Below are 18,966 nucleotides of genomic sequence, written 5' to 3' on the forward strand. Positions count from 1 at the left end.
CCCACGCCTCCTCCACTTCCTGGTGCCACCCCGGGTGCCAGCAGCCCCCGGGCTCACTGCGGCAGGAGGGGCCGGCGGGCACCGTCGCGGGGGCTGGGCACGGGGTTGATGCGCTGCCCGGTGCGGACGCTGAACATGGGCAGGGTGGAGCGCGGGCGCGGCACGTCCCTGCTGCCAGCCATCTGCCGCAGCTCCGCCGAGTCGCCCTGGATCGTGCTGTGGTGGAACAGCTGGATGCTGCGAGGGAAGCAGGGGCTGGGCACCGCGGTGGGCACCGCCTTGGCACCGGCAGCCCCCTGAGGAGGAGGTCTGGGGGGGGCGCCGGGGGGGGTGGTCATCCATGGTTAAAGTTTGTTCTCCTTTGTTGGAGACACCATCGGGAGGGGCTGGCTGCCCACCATGGGGGGCTTCTGCCCACCGCTGGGGTCTGCTGCCCATCACTGGGGGTCTGCTCCCCAGCACTGGTGTTTGCTGCCCATCATTGAGGCCTGTTCCCTGTCACTGAGGGTCTGCTCCCTATTTTTTGGGCCTGCTGCCCATCCTTGGGGTCTGCAACTCCATCACCTGGGGGTCTGCTCCCTATCCTTGGGGTCTGCCCTCTCTCACTGAGGGACTGCTCTCTACTGCTGGGGCTCTGCCTCCCCCTCCCCGAGGTCTGCCCACCCATCCTTGGGGGCTGTCACTGGAGTCTTCTCCCCACCACTGGGCCCTGCCTCACCATCACTGGGGGCTCTCTGCCCACCCTGGATGTCTTCCCACCCATCTGGGGGCCTGCACCCCATTAGTAGGGTTTGTGCCCCATCCTTGGGCTCTACCTTCCCCCATTGGGCTCTGCCTTCCACCACTGGATGTCTGCCCACTCGTCACTGGGGTCTGCACCCCACCATGGAGGTCTGCACCCCACGATGCTGCTCCCAGCCCCACCCAGCCCCCATCTCTGCTCCCCACCCTTGGGGTTCTCCTCCCCAGCACTAGATCCAGCTGAGACTGTTGGAGAAGTAAAAGCTCTCTTCTGCTCCATCCCATGGCTGTGGGGGGTTATTGTGGGGCACCGAGGTGTGGGGAGGCTGAGATGGGGGTTGGGGGGGGCCACTTTGGTGTAGGGAGACCTTTAGGCTGCCAGCTCCATGCACTCCCTGCACAGCTGCCTGCTGGCGTTCCCCATCTCCATCCCTGCTGACTGCCCCCGCGCTGGGCCATGCCCCCAGCCCCCCCAAGCAGCCCCTCAAGAGCAGCCCTCCCCAGCGCAGCCCCCTCCCAGAGCAGCCCCCCAGGCCCCCCAGGTGCAGGAACTCACTCAGACGTCTCCAAGTTCCGTTTTTGCCTACAAAAGAGACCCGAAGGCTGCTCAGGAGGCTGCTCGCCACCCTCAGGGTGGTCCTAGGACCACGACGCCCAGGGAAGGGGCACCGCCCAGCTCGGGGTGTCCGCGCCCTGGCTGGGGTGGAGGGGCCCCCACCTCCAGCATGTGTCCCCTCCCGGCCCAGACTCACACTCCCTCCCGGCGGCAGCACATGAGGTAGCCCAGGAGCAGGCACAGCAGCGCTGCCACCAGCAGCGGCACCAGCAGCGTCACCAGGAAGCCAGGCAGCAGGTCCTGGGGGGGCGCCTCGCTGGGGGGCTGGAAGTCGCCACCGTCCTCCAGCACCCCAGAGCCCCACCTTGGCCCTGGCACCGTGGGGCTGGGCCTGAGCTGCAGCTGCAGTGAGGCCATGGTTAGGGGCAGGTTTGCTCCGTGGGGTGGGGACGGGAGGGGACAGGAGGGGTCGGGAGGGTCTCACCAGGGTGAGGTTGCACCAATGGATGGAGAAGTGGGGGGCGAAGGTGTCGTAGCAGTGGGCCAGGGGCTGCTGTCCCAGGCTGCAGCGGAAGCGGCTCTGGGGTGAGGTGGCCGATGCCAGGCAGGGTGAGAAGGCTCCGTGGGAGCCCAGCTTCACGTACACCCTGCCAAGGGGCACCAGCTGCCGGTGACGTTCCCTCCCCGCAAGTAGCCCCCCCCACCCACCAGCTGGAGGCTGGGGGGGCAGCCCCGGGAGCACCCTCAGCTCCCCCCTGCCTGGCCGTACCCCTCCCTGCGGCCCTCGATGGGCAGCGGCACTCGGGCGCCGCGGTGCAGGGCAGAGCTGATGTTGATGATGTGGAGCTCGTCCTGCTCCCAGGCTGCCGCCGCGGCCGCCAGGAACATCTCCTGCGCCTCCGCTGGCAGCATCTCCTCCACGTTCCTGTTGCCCACCAGGAACTCCCCCTGGTACGGCGGCTCCCCACCTGCGGGGCACACACAGCGCCCACGGTGGGGCCACGGCGCCCATGGGGGGACTCCCCACGGCCGTTTCCGGGGGTGCCCTGGTGTGGTGTGGGGGTCACCACCCTTACCTGGGGCGGGGATGACGGTGATGGTGAGGAGCTGTGCCGCCGTCTGGTAGGTGTGCCTGTTGTAGGCCAGCACCTGCGAGCCGAGAGCCCAGAAGGTGCCAGAGCTCTTCCACGCCACACCCCCGCCCCCTGCTTGGCACACGGCTGGGAGGGTGGGCACCTACCTCGATGTGCTGGGTGCCCACCTCGGCGGGCGTGGGGCAGCCATAGAGGTAGCCTGGCTGGTGCGGGTGGCGCTGGGCCAAGCGCAGCCATCGCGGCAGGTCCGGGCGGCCCCGGAGGTGGGCGCGGAAGGTGATGGGCGCGGCTGAGTGGGCACCGGAACGCGGGATGGGGGGGATGGGCACAGACACGGCAGGGGGACGACACATGGGTGACACCAGGCTGTGCCATGGGTGGGCAACCACCCTGCAGGCTCTGCCTGCTCAGCCTGGTCCTAGCAAGGAAGCCTGAGTGGTTCCTGTGCCCGCAGGGTGGTTCTGCTGCCCTGCCTGAGCTGAAGGGCCCCGAACGGAGGTGACCCCCAGGGTGCCAGGGCAGGGGCAGGGAAGATGCTTGGGGGGGGGGCTGATGGGATGGTGGTAGGGATCCCCATGTGGGTGAAGTGGTGAGGTGGAGGGAGATGGATGGAGAGAGGGCAAGAGGGAGGGAGGAATGGATGGAAGGGTGGAGAGATAAAGGGGTGGATGGAGGACAGCATGCAGGAGGGGATGGGGGTGGGTGGAGGGAAGGAAGGAAGGAAGGAAGGAAGGAAGGAAGGAAGGAAGGAAGGAAGGAAGGAAGGAAGGAAGGAAGGAAGGAAGGATCAATCGATTGATGGGAGGAGGGAGGGAGGAAAGGATGGATGGATGGATGGATGGATGGATGGATGGATGGATGAAGGGAAGGAGAGAGGAAGGAAAGGAGGGAGGGAGGGCTGGGACAGATGGCCCAGGCTGGGCCATGCCCGATGGGGAGCAGGCATTAGGCAGTGCCACCATTAACAGTCTCAGGCCCCCTTAACCCAGCGCTGCAGGACAGAACAATGCCCCCAGCCCCCTTGGCCTGCCCCTCACCCTCATCATCCTCATGGCCATTGAGGAAGGTCTCCTGGAACAGCTCTGGCTCCAGCTCATGGACGAAGATGGCTCCAGCCTCGGAGGAGATGTGGTGGTCAGGGAGGACCTGGTGGTCAGGGAGGGTGGCCCAGGACCCCCCCAGGGCTGTGGCTGTGGGTGGGCAGGGAGCTGAGCTGGGGCTGGGGCTCTGGGCTCATCCCTGCCTCAGTTTCTTTGATGCCCACAGACCCCAGGACCAGCCAGGTGCCCACAGACACCCCCCAGGGCCCCCTGGCTGGGGCAGAAATGTGTCCCTATGGTGCCAGCTGTCCCGAGCCCGTGGAGTGGGCTGTGTCCAGGGAGGTGTGGGGACAGGGACAGGGGTGACAACAGAACCTTCCCTTGCCCAGGACCTGCCACGGAAGCTGCCCCACTCCATCCCCTCCTGTCCCAGGCCCAGCTGGCACCAGAGCCAGGCTTTATTTAGCTCTGCCACGTCGCAGCCATGCCCGCTCCTGCCACCACCCCCTCCTCAGCCCACTCTGGGGGTCTCCCCACCCCCTCCCTGCTGGGGGTACCCTCAGCCCAGCCATGTCCCCTGTTGGGGGGTGGCAGGGGTGCCACTTGCCTGCCAGCAGCATGACCTGGAGCAGCCTGGGGACCTCCATCTTCAGCAGTGCCCGGGAGCAGGGCCAGGGCTGACTGACAGAGGCAGCAGGGCTGGCGTGGCCCGGGGGGGCCCATCTGGGGGGGACCCAATTGGGACATGGCAGAGGACAACACCACAGCCACCTGCTGCCACCAAGGCTGTGTGACAACCTCCTGCTTGGGGTGCTGAGAGGCTCCCACGTGCCCTTGGTGAGGCGTCCCTTGGGTGGGCTTGTGCTGGTGCCCCCCAGTCACGGCTGCAGGGTGGCACTGGGAGGTGGGGCAGTGACACACTTGGTAACACGGCAGGGGGCACCACCGCGGCCACCTCCTGCCACCAAGACCATCTCCTGTGGGTGCTGAGGGGCTCTTGGGTCCCCTCGGGTGTGCTTGTCCTGGTGCCTCCCACTCGCGGCTACTGAGATGGCACCGAGGGGGTGGGCAGGGGACACTCGGGGACAGCTGACAGCCTTCCCTCCCCTGGCATGGCGGGCAGCCTGCCAGCCCCCTGCCTGCACGCGCCTCTGTCCTTGTGTGGCACCGCGGCCCCACGCGTGGGCGTGGGCAAGGCTGCTGCTGGCTTTTACTGGGGCAAGCTGGGAGGGTGCTGGGACAGCAGAGGGCTGGGACGGGGTGGGGGGACCCAAGCCCTGCGTGGGGGTCACTGCTGGGGGTGGGGAGGGTGGGGTGGGACATGGCGGCGGCGGAAGGGGAAAGGGGTGGCCGTGGGGGGGGGGGGGGGCGCCCCACGTCACGCCACGTCACACCGTGTCACGGCACAAAGGCTGCGTGGGGCAGCTGCAGGGTCCTGCTGCCCGCACTCTGCCTGCTCCAGGGGGAGGGGAGGGGGTGGGGACAGAGCTGGGCTGCTCCCCACGCTGTCTCCCACCACCTTGGGGTGCTCCTTACACAGCAGCTCCCCCTCCCCCCCAGTACCACCCCAAGTTGCCATCTCCGTGTGTGCCAACGTCCCCTGCCCACCCTAATCCCCCCATTGACACCCCCCCCAAAGGCCACCCTGCAGCTGCAGCAAGGCAGGGGAGCAGCATGGCTACGCCCCCCCTCCCCCCCCCCGATCCTGCCCTGCCTCAGTTTCCCCTCCTGGGTGGACAGGGAGGGGATCTGGGGGTGAAGGGAGTGTCCTGCACCCCAGGGATGGAATTTGGGGCCCCGTGGGGACAATCTGAGCCATGCTGTGATGGGGGCACGTGGGAGTCCCCAGGGGGGACAGGGGCACAAAGCTGGGGGGGGGCGTGGGGATAGGGTGGGCTGTGTGGGGGTGCAAAGTGGGGGATGGGATGTGGGCAGGAACTGGGAGAGTGCAAACTGGGGGTGGGGCCGTGGGGTGCAAATTGGGGGTGATGTAGGGACAGGGTGGGGGCTGTGGGGACAGCACTGGGGGCTGTGGGGACAAACTCGGGGGGATGCAGGAAAAAGATGGGGGGGTCTGGGTGTAAACTGGGGGGGCTGTGAGGACAGGAGCAGGGGACATGGGCACAAAGCTGGGAGGGGCATGGGAATGAGAGGGCACAGGTACAAGATTCTGGGGCTGGGGGGGCGGACTCAGGGGCTGGGGGCACAAAACTGGGTGGGAGGATACAGGGACAGGGCTGAGGGGATGCAGGAGCCAGCCTGGGGCCCACGGGGACAGGCCCAGGGGAAACAGGGAGAGAGGCTGACAAGTATGGGAGGGGGACGTGTTAGGGGGGCCATGGGAATGGGACTAGGGGGGGTGTCAGCACCAAACGAGCCGGGGGGGGACACACAGCACAAAACTGGGGGGTACAAGGAGCAGGAGGAGGGGACACAGGGACCAGCTTGGGGGCCACGGGGACAAAATCAAGGGGGAATCGGGACAGAAGTTGACAGGTATGGGGGGGGTGGGGGGACCGACAGGTTTGGGGGGACATGGGGACAGAGCTGGGGGGGTGGTGTCAACACCCGACAGGCCGCGGGGGGGGGACACACAGGCAGGGAGCAGAGCAGTGATGCTGCTGGGGAGGGACATGGCACAGGGAGGAGTGCAGGGATCCCCGCGGGGGGATCTTGGTGACAAGCAGAGGGGGTCTGGGGAGGGGCGGGGGGGCGGGGGTGTGCCCCGGTGGTCCGCGGTGGCGGCGGTGGTGATGGTGGTGATGAGGCCGAAGAGCGGCGGTGAGGAAGAGGAAGAGCGAGCGCGTCGCTAAGACCCAGAGGGCTCTGCGGGCAGCGGGGCGGGCAGATCGCAGGCAGCAGCGGCTCCATCACCAGCCACAGAGAAAGGGGAAGAGGAGGAGGAGAAGGGAGGAAGGAAGAAGAAGAACCAGTGGTGGAGGACAGGGGCCCCCTTGGGATGGATATGGCCTGACCGAGCGCCCCCCCTCCCCCCCGCAGCCCCTCCGCGGGCCGGTGTGGGTGTACCGCCGCTTGGGCCTGCCCTCCCCCACCCCCCTTTATCGGGGCTGGCATCCCCCTCCCCAATGTCGCTGTAGCCGGCGAGTGGCCGCGGCGCTGGTGGCGGCGGCGGTGCCGGTGGCGGCGGCGGGCGATGCGGCGTGGCCAGCCGGCGGCGGCATGCTGAGGACAGAGGCAGGCGGCGGGGCGGCCGCCGGCGGGGGGTCCCCCTCCTCCGGTGGGGCGACGGGCAGCGGCGGCGGCGGGGGCCTGAGGAGCGCATCCCCGCACCGGAACGCCTACGAGGCTACCATCCAGGCTCTGGCGCCCACAAAGGAGGCTGAGGCTGAAGACGGCAAGAAGAGCCGAGGTAAGAAGTATGGCTCCAACGTTCACCGTATCAAGAACATGTTCCTGCAGATGGGGACGGCTCCCGGCCCCGAGGCTGCCTGCGACCTGGCCAAGGCCAAGGAGAAGCCGGTCCGCCTCTCCTTGCCCCGGGCTGGCAGCCTCAACGAGAGCATGGAGCAGGGCAACCTCCTCAAGCTGGGCACCAGCGTCTCCGAGAGGGTCAGCCGCTTCGATTCCAAACCCGACAAACCCTTCTCCAAGCTGCAGGAGACCCGCAAGATCTTCGAGAGGAGCCCGCAGGAGAAGGCCACCAACACCAAGCTGCTGCTGCGGAAGGAGCGAGCTGGCTTCCAGGACCGCAAGCTGGACGTGGTGGTGAGGTTCAACGGCAGCACCGAGTCCCTGGACAAGCTGGACGCCGAGGCCGTCTCGCCCACCGTCAGCCAGCTCAGCGCCGTCTTCGAGAAGGCAGACCTCCGCAACAACCTGCACAAGGCACCGGCCCGGGCGGCGGTGGGCAAGCGGCCCCGGGTCTTCGTGCCGAGCGGCGAGGCTGGGCGGCAGAGCGACGGGCACCCCGCACCGGCACGGGCCAGGCCGCCGGAGGAGGAGAAGGCAGCGGCGAAGAGCTGCCGGCAGGCCGAGAAGGAGGCGACCGCCCCGCGGCTGCAGGAGGTCTGCAAGATCAAGCCGGTGGAGGTGGAGGAGAGCGGCGAGGCCGAGGAGGAGGAGGAGGATGAAGCGACGGCGGCCAGCGAACCTGCGCCCGTGCCCCAGCCGGCCAAGGAGGCCGAGGGACCCTCCCCTGCCACCGCGCCCCGGCTGGAAGGGGGCTCGGGGGTGGGCACGGGTGATGAGGGCGCCAAGGGTGAGAGGGTGGAGGAGAACGATGCCTACGAGGAGGCCAAGAAGGAGGACTTCTCCGAGGCGGACCTGGTGGACATAAGTGCCTACAGCGGGCTCGGGGAGGACTCGGGGGGCAGTGGGCTGGAGGAGGAGGATGAGGCCGAAGGGCTGTACGAGCCCGAGTCGGGTTGTGTGGAGATCCCTGGGCTGTCCGAGGAAGAGGAGCCTGTCCCCAACCGCAAGATCCAGTTCAGCACCGCCCCCATTCAGGTGAGACCTCCTGGCGGTGGGGGGCAGCATGCCAGGACGATGGGTACCTGAGGGTGAGTGGTACCTCGGGGTGAAGGGCATCTCTGGGTGATGGGTACCTCGGGGTGAGGGGTACCTCGGGGTGAGGGGCATCTCTGGGTGATGGGTACCTCCGGGTGAGTGGTACCTCAGGGTGAGGGGCACCTCTGGGTGATGGGTACCTCAAGATTAGGGGCACCACAGGGCGATGGATACCTCGGGGTAAGGAGCCCCTCGGGCTGGTGGGTAGTCCATGGTAAAGGGCAGCTCAGGGTGGGGTGTGTGGCCCAACCAGACCACCCCTTTGGAGCTGCTGGTGCCAGGGACAGAGATGTGGGGTGGGGGTCTGTGCCCCCTGCAGCCTTGGGGCACGGCATCCTGCCTGGCCATGCCCAGGCACTGGGAGAAGGTGAGTGGCTGCCCTGCTTGGCTAACAAGCCCACTGATGAAAGGCCCTGCCCTGGCATGGCCTGGGCAACCCCTGGCCAGGCAGAGGCAATGCTGGGACCGGTATGACAGGGACAGGTGACATTGGGACCCACCAGCGTCGCCATCCACAGCACCCAGTGCCAGCCCAACCGCCATGCCCAGGGCGGGCCAAGGCCCACCTCTTATTCTGGGTGAAGATGCCCCCAGAGACCCAGATGTGGGGTGCTGGCTGCAGCAGGCAGCATCTGCCCATGGTCCGTGGAGGTCGCTTGGTGCTGAGGCTCCTCCCAAACTGGGGGTCCCTGGGGACAAGGTGGTGGTTTTGGCGGGGGGGAGGGCATTCCCCCCACACACCATGTGCCCAGCATGGTGCCAAGGAGCATTTCGGGAAGCGGAGGAAGGGGAAGTGCCTTGGGAACAGGAGCGGGTGGGGGCCAGCACCAGCAGTGTGTGTGCCCCCTGGCCAGACAGTGGGTGCCAGGTGCCCATCTGGGGGGTCCTCTGGCGATGGGATGGGCACGGGGGCAGCAGAAGGGGCCGTGCAGCTATTCTGGGGTGCCCTCTGCTGCTCGGATCCCCCCGACCCGCTCGGCAGAGGCTGCTTTGTGCTGCAGCTGGGCTATTTTTAGAGCCCGGCCTATATTCTGGCTCTGAGTCAGAGCGGGTGGGTGGCCCCCCCCGGGACACGGGGGGCACACATGCGAGGGCACCGCCACGGCCAGGGCAAGGGGCACTGGTGGCCATGTGCTGGGTGGCAGCGTGCTGGGGGTCTCGGTTCCTGTGGGGAAGAGGCAGGCTGGTGGCTGGGAAGGGAGTTCCCCACCTTGGATATGCAGATGGGGAGCTGGGGGGGGGAGGTTCTGCTCCCCTCACACCTCGGCACAGCTTCTGCCTGTGTCCCACCTCAGGGTGATGAGGAGGGTCCCATAGTGGGGGTGGGGAGGGCACCCAGGTGTCTGAGCATCCCCTCAATGCCCCTCGTGGGTGCATGGGTGATGCTGAGTCCTGTGTCGTGTGTCCCCCCCCAAATATGCTACCCACACCCAGCCCATGTTCTGCACCCAGGGGTCGGGCACAGACCATCAGCCCCCTCCCCTGGGCATGTGCCTGCTCCAGCTGCTTCTCCCTTGGACCCACTCTAGGCCCTGGCACATCCCAAACCACCTTCAGGATGCAGGGACAGCGATGGGGGCACACTGGGACATGTGCCCACAGCTGTGGGTTTGAGTGCCCACAGGTCCCCAGGGATGGCATGTGGATAGGAGAGTGAAGGCATCTCCCCTGCTGTGCTCAGCCTTGGCACCCCTGGGTGCCACCTGGGTGGGCCCTGCCTGTTTGTGGGTGTCACCAGGCTTTGTGGCGATGGCCTTGACACTCATCCCTAAGAGCCTTTGTGGGGAGGTTTAGTGCTGGCTGTTATCCCTAATCCCCTCGCCCCTCCAGGGACATCTGCCAGCCTCAGCACCAGCCTGGCACCGTCTGCAGAGAGCTGCAGGGCCGTGGCACCTCACCCCCTCCAGCTCCGGGCTGGGCACATCGTCCTGGAGACACAACCAACCTTGGCATGGGGCACCTCTAGCTCCAGCCTAGGGGACAGCATCCTGGAGGCACATTCAAGCCTCAGCCAAGGGCATTTCGGTGCCCATCATGGGGGTACTCAGCCCCATGGTGAGGGTGGCTCAGGTGGAATAAACTGGCCCCAAACTTTGGGTGGGATCTATCTGCCCTAGGGTTTGGGTGCCAGGGCTCCGAGCTGGCAGCCAGGCTAGCATGGGAGTGTCTGGACAGAAGGTGAGGAGTAAGGAACAACAAAGGGCAGAGGAGGAGAGGGGAGAGCCCCCCCTGCTTCCATGGGCAGGTGTGGACAGTGAGGGGGTGGAGAGCTTAGGGCTGGGCAGCCCCTGCCTGGCGAAGGAGGAACATGAGGAGAGCAGAGGCCTTCCCTCCCTGCATCCCTCCCTGCATCCCTCCCTGCATCCCTCCCTGCATCCCTCCCTGCATCCCTCCCTGCATCCCTCCCTGCATCCCTCCCTCCATCCATGCACCCACCCAACCCACCATTCCTCCCTCCCTTCCTTGCTCCATCCGTCCCTCCATCCACCCAACCATCTCTCCATCCTCCCATCCACCCCTCCATTCCTCCCTCCCTCCATCCCTCCATCTGCCCCCCATCCCACAACCCCTTCGCCCCTCTCTCTCTCCAGCCACCCTCTCTCCCTCCCTCCCCTCCGTGCCGCTGCAGGCCACTTCCCCATCTCTGCCCCCAGGGCCCAACTCTCCACCTCCCCCAGGAGCTGCCTCGCAGCGGTGGGCAGGGTGTGGGGAGGTTCTGCAGTGTCTCGCAGGCTCAGCAACATCCTCCCCCGGCCTGGGGCTGCTCCCACCCTGGGATGTCCTCTTGGCCACGGCTTGGGGGTGCCCACAGTGTTTGCCCTGCCAGGGCTGGCTGAGCAGCCCCCTCCACCCCGGCAGGTCTTCAGCACTTACTCCAACGAGGACTACGATCGCCGCAACGAGGACGTGGACCCCATGGCAGCCTCGGCCGAGTACGAGCTGGAGAAGAGGGTGGAGAGGCTCGACCTGTTCCCGGTGGAGCTGGAGAAAGGTGGGTCCCAGAGCCACAGGGGGGCAGGGGCTGGAAGGGACCTCCAGAGCTCACCCATTCCAACCCCCCTGCCAGAGCAGGGTCACCCAGAGCAGATGGCACAGGGGCACATCCAGGCAGGTCTGGAATATCTCCAGAGAAGAGACTCCACAGTCCCCCTGGGCAGCCTGTGCCAGGCCCTGGCACGCTCACAGGGACAAAATTCACAGCATCACAGCCCCCTGCAGGCTGGCAGAGCCCCCCAGGAGCACCCAGCCCGACCCAGAGCCCTGCTCTGCGAGAGTCACCTTGAGCCATCTCCCCAAGCACCACATCCACACCAGCCTGGCACAGCCTGGGGGGGGGACTCCAGCACCTCACTGGGCAGCTCATGCCAGGCCCTGACCATGGAAACCTTTTCCTGATGTCCAACCTGACCCTCCCCAGCCTCAGCCTGAGGCCTTCCCCCTGGTGCTGTCTGCAGCTCCCTGCGAGCAGAGCCCAGCAGCAGCCCTGCACAGTGCCCTTCAGGCAGCTGCAGACAGCAATGAGGTCTCCCTCAGCCTCCTCTTCCTCACACTGCCATCCCCAGCTCCCTCAGTCGCTCCTCAGCAGATTTACTCTCCAGGCCCTTCGCAGCTTCGTTGCCCTCCTCTGGACTGCTCCAGCACCTCCGCAGCTCTGCTGTGTGGCAGTGCCCAAACTGCACACACAATTGCTGCTCACGTTCCCATGGCACTTCCTGTGCCACAGCTCCCACTCCTTGTCCTCACCTCCTCCTGTGCCCCGGGGGGGCTCCAGCAGCACCTCGAGGGATGGGGATGGGAGGGGTCTCCATGGGGTGCTGGGGTGGCCAATGCCACCCTGCTGGGACACTGCTCTCTCCCCACAGACTCGGAAGGGCTGGGCATCAGCATCATTGGCATGGGGGCAGGGGCTGACATGGGCCTGGAGAAGTTGGGCATCTTCGTCAAGACGGTGACAGAGGGTGGGGCAGCCCACCGGGACGGCAGGTAAGGGCTTGCCCAGCTGGCATCTGGCTGCCAGTGGCGCTGGTGGCAGAGGAGCTGGTGTGGGAGCATCGTGTGCCAGGCGTCCTCCGAGGTGCTGGGGAGGTGAGCCAAGGAGGTGCCCCCCGCGGTGACGGTGCCCTTGTCCCCAGGATCCAGGTGAACGATCTGATCGTGGAGGTGGATGGCACCAGCCTGGTGGGGGTGACGCAGAGCTTCGCTGCCTCCGTGCTCAGGAACACCAAGGGCCGCGTCCGGTAGGGCCTGGGGGGAGGTTCGGGGAGCCAGGAGACCACCCCCAGCCTGTGCAGGGCTCCTGCCCTCAGGGCACTTCAGCAGGGGCTATGCCACTCCGTCCCTCGGTCCCCATGCCCGCTGCTTGCCCTGCGCCACTGTAGTGCCCTTTGCCCCTGCAAATATCTGCACATCAGCTCAGGGTCCCCTCCAGCCACCCCCAGCTCACCCACAGGTCCCATAATGTCCCCTCCGACCCCAGTCCGCCCCCAGTCCGCGCCCCCGGCACTGTCTGGCCCCAGCAGGGATCCCAGGCTGAGCCTCTCCACTGCCCCCTGCCTATGCCACCTGAGTGTCTCCGGACTGAGACTACCAGCTGTGCCCTGGCTGTGCCACCTGAACATCTCCTGACTGTGCCCTGGCTGTGCCATCTGGCTGTGCCCTGGCTGTGCCACCTGAACGTCCCCTGGCTGTGACTTTGTGGTGCCCCCTGTCCGATGCTCCCCACTGCGCCCTGGCTGTGCCACTCGGGTGCCCCCTGTACGGTGCTCCTCACTGTCCCCTGTCTGGTCTTCCTCACGCTGCCCTGGCCGTGCCCTCGGGGTGCCCCCGGCCGGGAATCCCTGCCGCCCCCGGCTGAGCCCTGCCGTGCCCGCAGGTTCCTGATCGGGCGGGAGAAGCCCGGGGAGCAGAGCGAGGTGGCACAGCTGATCCAGCAGACGCTGGAGCAGGAGCGCTGGCAGCGGGAGATGATCGAGCAGCGCTACGCGCAGTACACCGAGGACGATGAGGAGGTGAGGGCGCAGAGGCGGTGGTGCCACTGCCCCAGCCGGGGTTGGCGGCTCCGTTTGCCCGGGTGGGGGCCGCCCCGTGCCAACGCTGGTCTGTGCCCCGGGCAGACGGGCGAGTACGCCACGGACGAGGAGGAGGAGATGAGCCCCATGTTCCCCGGGGGCGAGATGGCCATCGAGGTGTTCGAGCTGGCCGAGAACGAGGACGCTCTGTCCCCCGTGGAGATGGACCCCGAGAAGCTGGTGCACAAGTTCAAGGAGGTGAGGGCCGGGGGGCGAGGGGGGCCGGGGGGCGAGGGGTGCCAGGGCAGCGCGGCAGGGCCGCCTGTGCCCAGCCGCTGCCAACGCCCGGCCCCTCCCGCAGCTCCAGATCAAACACGCAGTCACCGAGGCCGAGATCCAGCAGCTGAAGAGGAAGGTGAGCTGCGGCCTGGGCGCCCCGCGGGCAGCAGGGGTCCCCCTGGCTCTGCGTCTCCCTAGACCCTCCTTCAGTCTCCATCTCCCTGGATCCAATCTGGATCTCCATCTCCTTAGATCCTCCCTGGGTCTCCATCTCCCTAGATCCAATCTGGATCTCCATCTCCTTAGATCCTCCCTGGGTCTCCATCTCCCTAGATCCTCCCTGGCTCAGCATATCCCTCAGTCCTTGCCAGATCTCCATCTCCCCAGCCCCAGCCTGGATCTCTATCTGCCCAGGTCCCCCTAGATCCCTTTACCCCCAGATCTCCTCTAGATCTCCATTTCCCAGATCCTCCCTGGTTCTCCATCTCCTTCACCCCCTCCTAGCTCCCCACATCTCCCCCAGACCTCCCACCAGTCTGTGCCATGCCTGTTCCCTGCCTGTGCCATACTGTTCCATGTTGTGCCATACTATGCCATCCCTGCTCCCTGGCTGTGCCACGCTGTGCTGTGCCATGCCATGTCATGCCAGCTCCCTGGCTATGCTATGCTGTGCCACGTAGTGTAGTGCCATGCTGTGCCATGTCATGCCAGCTCCTTTACTGTGCCGCTCTGTGCCATGCCCTGCCACGGCATATCAGCTCCACTGGCTATGCCATGTTGTGCCACGTTCTGCCTGTTACCTAGCTTTTCTATGCCATGCCATGCCCATTCCCTGGTTATGCCATGCCATTCTGTGCCATGCTGTGCCACCTTGTGCCATGTCATAGCTGCCCCCTTACTATGCCATGCCATGCTGTGCCATGCCACATCATGCCCGCTCTGCCTATGCCACGCTCTGCCACGTTGTGTCAGCTGCCTGCCTATGCCATGCTGTGCCATGTCATGCCAGCCGTCTGACTATGCCATACTGTGCCGTGCCATGTCATGCCAGCCGCCTGACTGTGCCATCCCGTGCCGTGCCATGCTGTGCCACACTGTGCCACGCCACGCGGTGCCCTGAGCCTGCTGTCCCCCAGCTGCAGTGCCTGGAGCAGGAGAAGTCTCGCTGGAGGGCCGAGAAGGCTCAGCTGGAGCAGAGCGTGGAGGAGAACAAGGAGAGGATGGAGAAGCTGGAGGGGTACTGGATGGAGGCCCAGAACCTGTGCCAGGCTGTGGACGAGCACCTCAAGGAGACCCAGGCCCAGTACCAGACCCTGGAGCGCAAATACAGCAAGGCCAAGAGGCTCATCAAGGAGTACCAGCAGAAGTGAGGGCAGCACTGGGCACAGGCCTGCCCTGGCACCCAGCCTCTCCCTGGGCACCCAGCCCCCCTGGGCACCTATCCTCTCCCTGGGCACCTAACCTTCCCCTGGGCACCCAGCCCCCCCAGGCACCTATCCTCTCCCTGGGCACCTAACCTCCCCTTGGGCACCCAGCCCCCTCGGGCACCTATCCTCTCCCTGGGCACCCAGCCTCCTCCTGGGCACCTAACCTCCCCCTGGGCACCTATCCCCTCCTTGGGCACTGATCCTCTCCCTGGGTGCCTAACCTCCCCCTGGGCACCCAGCCTCTCCTTGGGCACCCATCCTTCTCTGGGCATCCATCATTCCCTGGGCACCCAGCCTCTCCTTGGGCACCAAGCCTCCCCCTGGGCACCCATCCTTCCCTGGGCACCCATCTTTCCCTGACCACATAGCCTCTCCTTGGGCACCCGTCCTTCCCTTGGCTTGGAACCATCCCTGGGGCACCAAATCCTGCCTGGGCTTGGCCCATCCCCTGGGCAGGGACCTACCCTTTGGCATGGAGCACCTTTGGGGCACCAAATCCTTCCTGGGCATCCCTGATCCCCCGGCATGGATCATGCCCTGGGCAGGAGTCATCGCTCCCTGCCACCCAAGTCCCGAGGTCCCCCTTGCCCTGCCCCATGAGCCCAGGGTGTGCCCGGTGCTGGGTGGGCAGCTGACAGGGCCCCCCTGTGCTGGTGCCCGCAGGGAGATCGAGTTCCTGAAGAAGGAGACGGCGCAGAGGAGGGTGCTGGAGGAGTCAGAGCTGGCACACAAGGAGGAGATGGAGAAGCTGCAGGAGAAGGTGGGCACCGGGCGCCGGGATGCAGGCGGCCCCTGAGCCCCGCGGGCACAGCCGCACCCAGCTTCGGCCTCGCCATCGCCGCCTGCTCCTGCTCCTGCTCCTGCTCCTGCTCCTGCTCCTGCTCCTGCTCCTGCTCCTGCTCCTGCTCCTGCTCCGCCGCCTGCCCCCACGGGATCCCATCGGCACCAGATCCCCGGCATGGATCACAGCAGATCTCGCTCTGGCACTGCCTTCTGCCAACTGCTGGATCCCTGGGATGGATCAAAGCAGATCTTGCTCAGGCACTGCCTGGTGCCAACCACTGGATCCCTGGGATAGATCAAAGCAGATCTTGCTCGGGCATTGCCTGGTGCCAACCACTGGATCCCTGGGATGGATCAAAGCAGATTTGCTCGGGCATTGCCTGGTGCCAACCACTGGATCCCACATCACTCGGCAGGAGTGGAGCTGAGTGGGCTTCTGGCTCCCCTCTGGACTGAGCTCCAGCCACTGGATCCCACACTGGATCACGAGGGATCTGCTTTGGGCACTGGCTCCCACTGGACTGTGCTCCTGCCACTGCCCTGCGCTGGATCGCAGTGCATCTGCTTGGGTGCTGGTGCCTGATCCTCCTCCTGGCGCTGGATCTCACACTGGATCCCACACTGGATTGCAGTGGATCTGCCTAGGGTTGGGGCACAGTGGATCCTGCTTCAGGGCCTGCCATGCCATAGTGGATCAAAAGAGATCTCAGGCGCTGGATCCCCTGACTGCTTGGGAGAGATCCTGCAGTGGGTCCTGGCAGATGGACACAAGGCACAGGGCCACACTCGATCCTCTGTTGGATCCCATGCTGGTCATGCTGGATCTCACCACAGATCCCGAAGGATTCCATGCTAGCCATGCTGGACCCTCCCCAGTGGGCAGGGCCAGAGCTGTGCTGAGTCATAGTGGATCCTTCGTGGGGTCACCGGATCCCGTGGGATCCTGCAGCACCTAGGAAGCTGCTGTGGGTTGTCATGGGTGGGGATGGGGGGTGGGGGGTGGCACCTACCTGGCTGGGGGGCACCAGAGCACAGGTGGGCAGTGAGGGGGTGTCCTTGGCAGCTGGCAGAGCCCACTCATGTGCCCCCCACTTTACACCTCCTGCACCCCCCCGAAGCGCCTCCAGCACCCCACAGAGCCTCAGCCCTGACGCAGCCCCCCAGGGCCGTCCCTGCCCCCCAGCCCCACACTGGCCCCAGCCCCTGCCCTCCCTGGCCCCTGCCCCTGCCCCCTGTGTGCCCCCACCCCAGCGCCCCTGTGTCTTGCCACCCTTGTCCTGTCCGCCCCTCCTGGTCCCCATCTCCCTGTCCCCATCCCTGTGCCCCCCATCCCCCTGTCCCCATGCCCATGTCCCCCATCCTGGTACCCACATCCTGCCCCCCCATCCCCACGTCCCCATGTCTGTGTCTCCATCCCAGTGTCCCCCTCCTGTATCCTCCTCCTGTCCCTTCCATCCCCATGTGCCACTCCCTGTGTCCCCCTCCATACAGCCCTGTCCCTTTCCCCATGTCCTCAGCCTCTCCCATCCCCTGTTCTCATCCAGCCCCCCCTTATCCTGTGTGCGTCCCCCACATCCATGTCCCCATCCCTGTATCCTGTGCCCCTCCCCAGCTCTGTGTCCTCATCCTCACCCAGCCCCCCCTGTCCTGTCCCCCCCCTTCCATATCCATGTTCTCATATCCCTGTCCCTATCCCTGTCCCTTTCAGCCCTGCCATGTGTCCCCCTCCCGACACACCCCCAGCTCACTGTGTCCCCGACGGCCCCCCCATGTCCCTGTCCCTCTATCCCCATCTCTGTGCTCTCACCCTGTGCCCCCCCCAATTCCATCTCCATCCTCTCACGTCCTTGTCCCCACTCCTGTATCCTCATCCTGTCCCACTCAGCCCTGTCGTGTGTGTCCCCCACATGTTCACACCCACGCTGCTGTGTCCCCTTCCTGTGCCCCCCCTGCTGTCCCTGTGCCCCCCCCGTGCCCCCGCCCCGCGCTGAGACTTTCCCTTTGCTGTTTTTCAGATCTCCGAGCTGGAGGCCAAGCTGCAGACACTGAAAAATTCCAACCCGACTTAAACCACCCTCAAACCGCAGCGATTTTTTGGGGGGGGCAGGGAGACCCCCCTCACCACCGCCCCTCCCCCAGCCTTGTCCCCAGCCCTCCCCCAGCAGCGAGGCGGTGAACCCCTCCCCACCCCCGCCAAGGCCTCCTGGTGCCCCCCTCCAGTTCCCCACTGCAGGGCACAGACAGCAGAGGGGGGTCGGGGCTTGGGGTGCGTCTTTGGGGGGGGTGTTGGGGGGGGGGGGGCGGACACCCTGCGGTCATGTCTGTGTCCGGTGTGAGTCTCGTGGTGAAGTGATGGACCGACTGGGAGGGGGGGCCCAGGCCTCTCCCCTCCCCCCTCGACGTGACACCCCCCCCCTAGGACACAGAGCTGGCAGCTCGGCTGGACGCTGCTGGGGAGGGGGCAGGCAGAAATGCGCCGCCCCCACCCCCCCCCCCCCCCAGATGTGAGCCATACTGGGGAGCAGAGGGGGCACACTGCAAGCTCTGCTCCCCCCCCCCCCCCCGCCCCCCACCTCCAGCTCCTCCTTTCGGGACTCACCTGGACCACTGCCTGGGGGGGGTTGGTTGCCTTTTGCCTCCCCCCTCATGGACTCGACCCCAGCCCCGTAGTGATGTGCCCCCCCCCCCCGCGCCGGTTCAGTGCCCAGGACACCGCAGACCTTCACCGTGGAGGGGGGACAGCAAGTGCCCCCCCCAGCCCCCAGTGCCACCACCGCCGGGCCTCAGCCTTTGCCAATCCCTGCAGCGGACCTGGCTGGGGGGTGGGCATCAGCCTCACCACAGACCCCCCCCCGGCACCCCCCTGCAGGGACACAGCCGGGGGGGTGCTCCCAGAGCCCCCCTCAGCCCCTGCCGCGACCCTCCCTGAGCCCAGGGCTTTTGCCTTCCCTGGGTGGGGAGGGCAGCACGTGAAGGGGGGGGGTGACCCCCTGCCCCCCTCCAGGGCGGGGGTGATGCTCTCACCCCTCGTGTGCCCCCCCAACTGTAAATACACCCCCCCCCCAAATCAGTATTTCTCTGGGGCTGGGCCACCCCCGCCCTGACCCAGCCCAGCAGGGCCAGGAGGTCCCAAACCCTTCGGCCTGGGCTTCGAGGGGGGGGCAGGGGTGAGCCCCCTTTGGCTTTTGTTTCTTTTTTTGCCCCCCCCAAGTCTCCGACAGTCACTGGATGTGGGGGCGACAGAGCTGAAACACTGGGAACGGGGGGAGGGGGGCACGGACTGGGGAGGGGGCGACATGGGTTGGCGAGGGGCGGGGGGAGGGGCCGGCGGGGGGGGGGGTATTTAAGGAGGGGGGGCTGGGGCTATTTAATCTCCCCTGTGGACCTGTGCTGTATATATCTATATATACCTGTACCTATGTACCCCCGCGCCCGCCTCCTGCCCCCCCGCCCGCCGCCGCCGCTCCCCGCGGGGCTGGGGTCAGGGCTCTGCGGTGGGCTGGAGGTGCG

General features: G+C 66.5%; 2 protein-coding genes across 3 annotated transcripts; one reads left to right on the forward strand and one right to left on the reverse strand.

Moving 5' to 3' along the window:
* Positions 1-6,613, reverse strand: SGCA (sarcoglycan alpha). Its single transcript, XM_064174242.1, has 10 exons — positions 6,525-6,613; positions 4,039-4,154; positions 3,429-3,626; positions 2,538-2,680; positions 2,374-2,446; positions 2,067-2,265; positions 1,782-1,944; positions 1,494-1,699; positions 1,298-1,324; positions 1-237 (listed from the first exon to the last, which is right to left on the reverse strand). The coding sequence occupies exons 1-10, from the start codon at positions 6,611-6,613 to the stop codon at positions 54-56; spliced, it is 1,398 nt and encodes a 465-aa protein (XP_064030312.1). The 3' UTR covers positions 1-53.
* PPP1R9B (protein phosphatase 1 regulatory subunit 9B) lies at positions 6,170-17,526 on the forward strand. Of its 2 annotated transcripts, XM_064174686.1 has the most exons (10): positions 6,174-7,898; positions 10,818-10,950; positions 11,822-11,942; positions 12,092-12,196; positions 12,832-12,967; positions 13,073-13,225; positions 13,329-13,382; positions 14,383-14,612; positions 15,337-15,433; positions 17,472-17,526. In XM_064174686.1, the coding sequence occupies exons 1-10, from the start codon at positions 6,612-6,614 to the stop codon at positions 17,523-17,525; spliced, it is 2,370 nt and encodes a 789-aa protein (XP_064030756.1). In that variant the 5' UTR covers positions 6,174-6,611; the 3' UTR covers position 17,526. The 2 variants fall into 2 exon arrangements, with proteins under 2 accessions (XP_064030754.1, XP_064030756.1); XM_064174684.1 differs by having other exon boundaries at positions 6,170-7,898; positions 12,832-13,225.
* Positions 17,527-18,966: the final 1,440 nt, after the last annotated feature.

Source organism: Pogoniulus pusillus, chromosome 40, assembly GCF_015220805.1.
Source record: "Pogoniulus pusillus isolate bPogPus1 chromosome 40, bPogPus1.pri, whole genome shotgun sequence".
In the NCBI taxonomy this organism is placed as follows: domain Eukaryota; kingdom Metazoa; phylum Chordata; class Aves; order Piciformes; family Lybiidae; genus Pogoniulus; species Pogoniulus pusillus.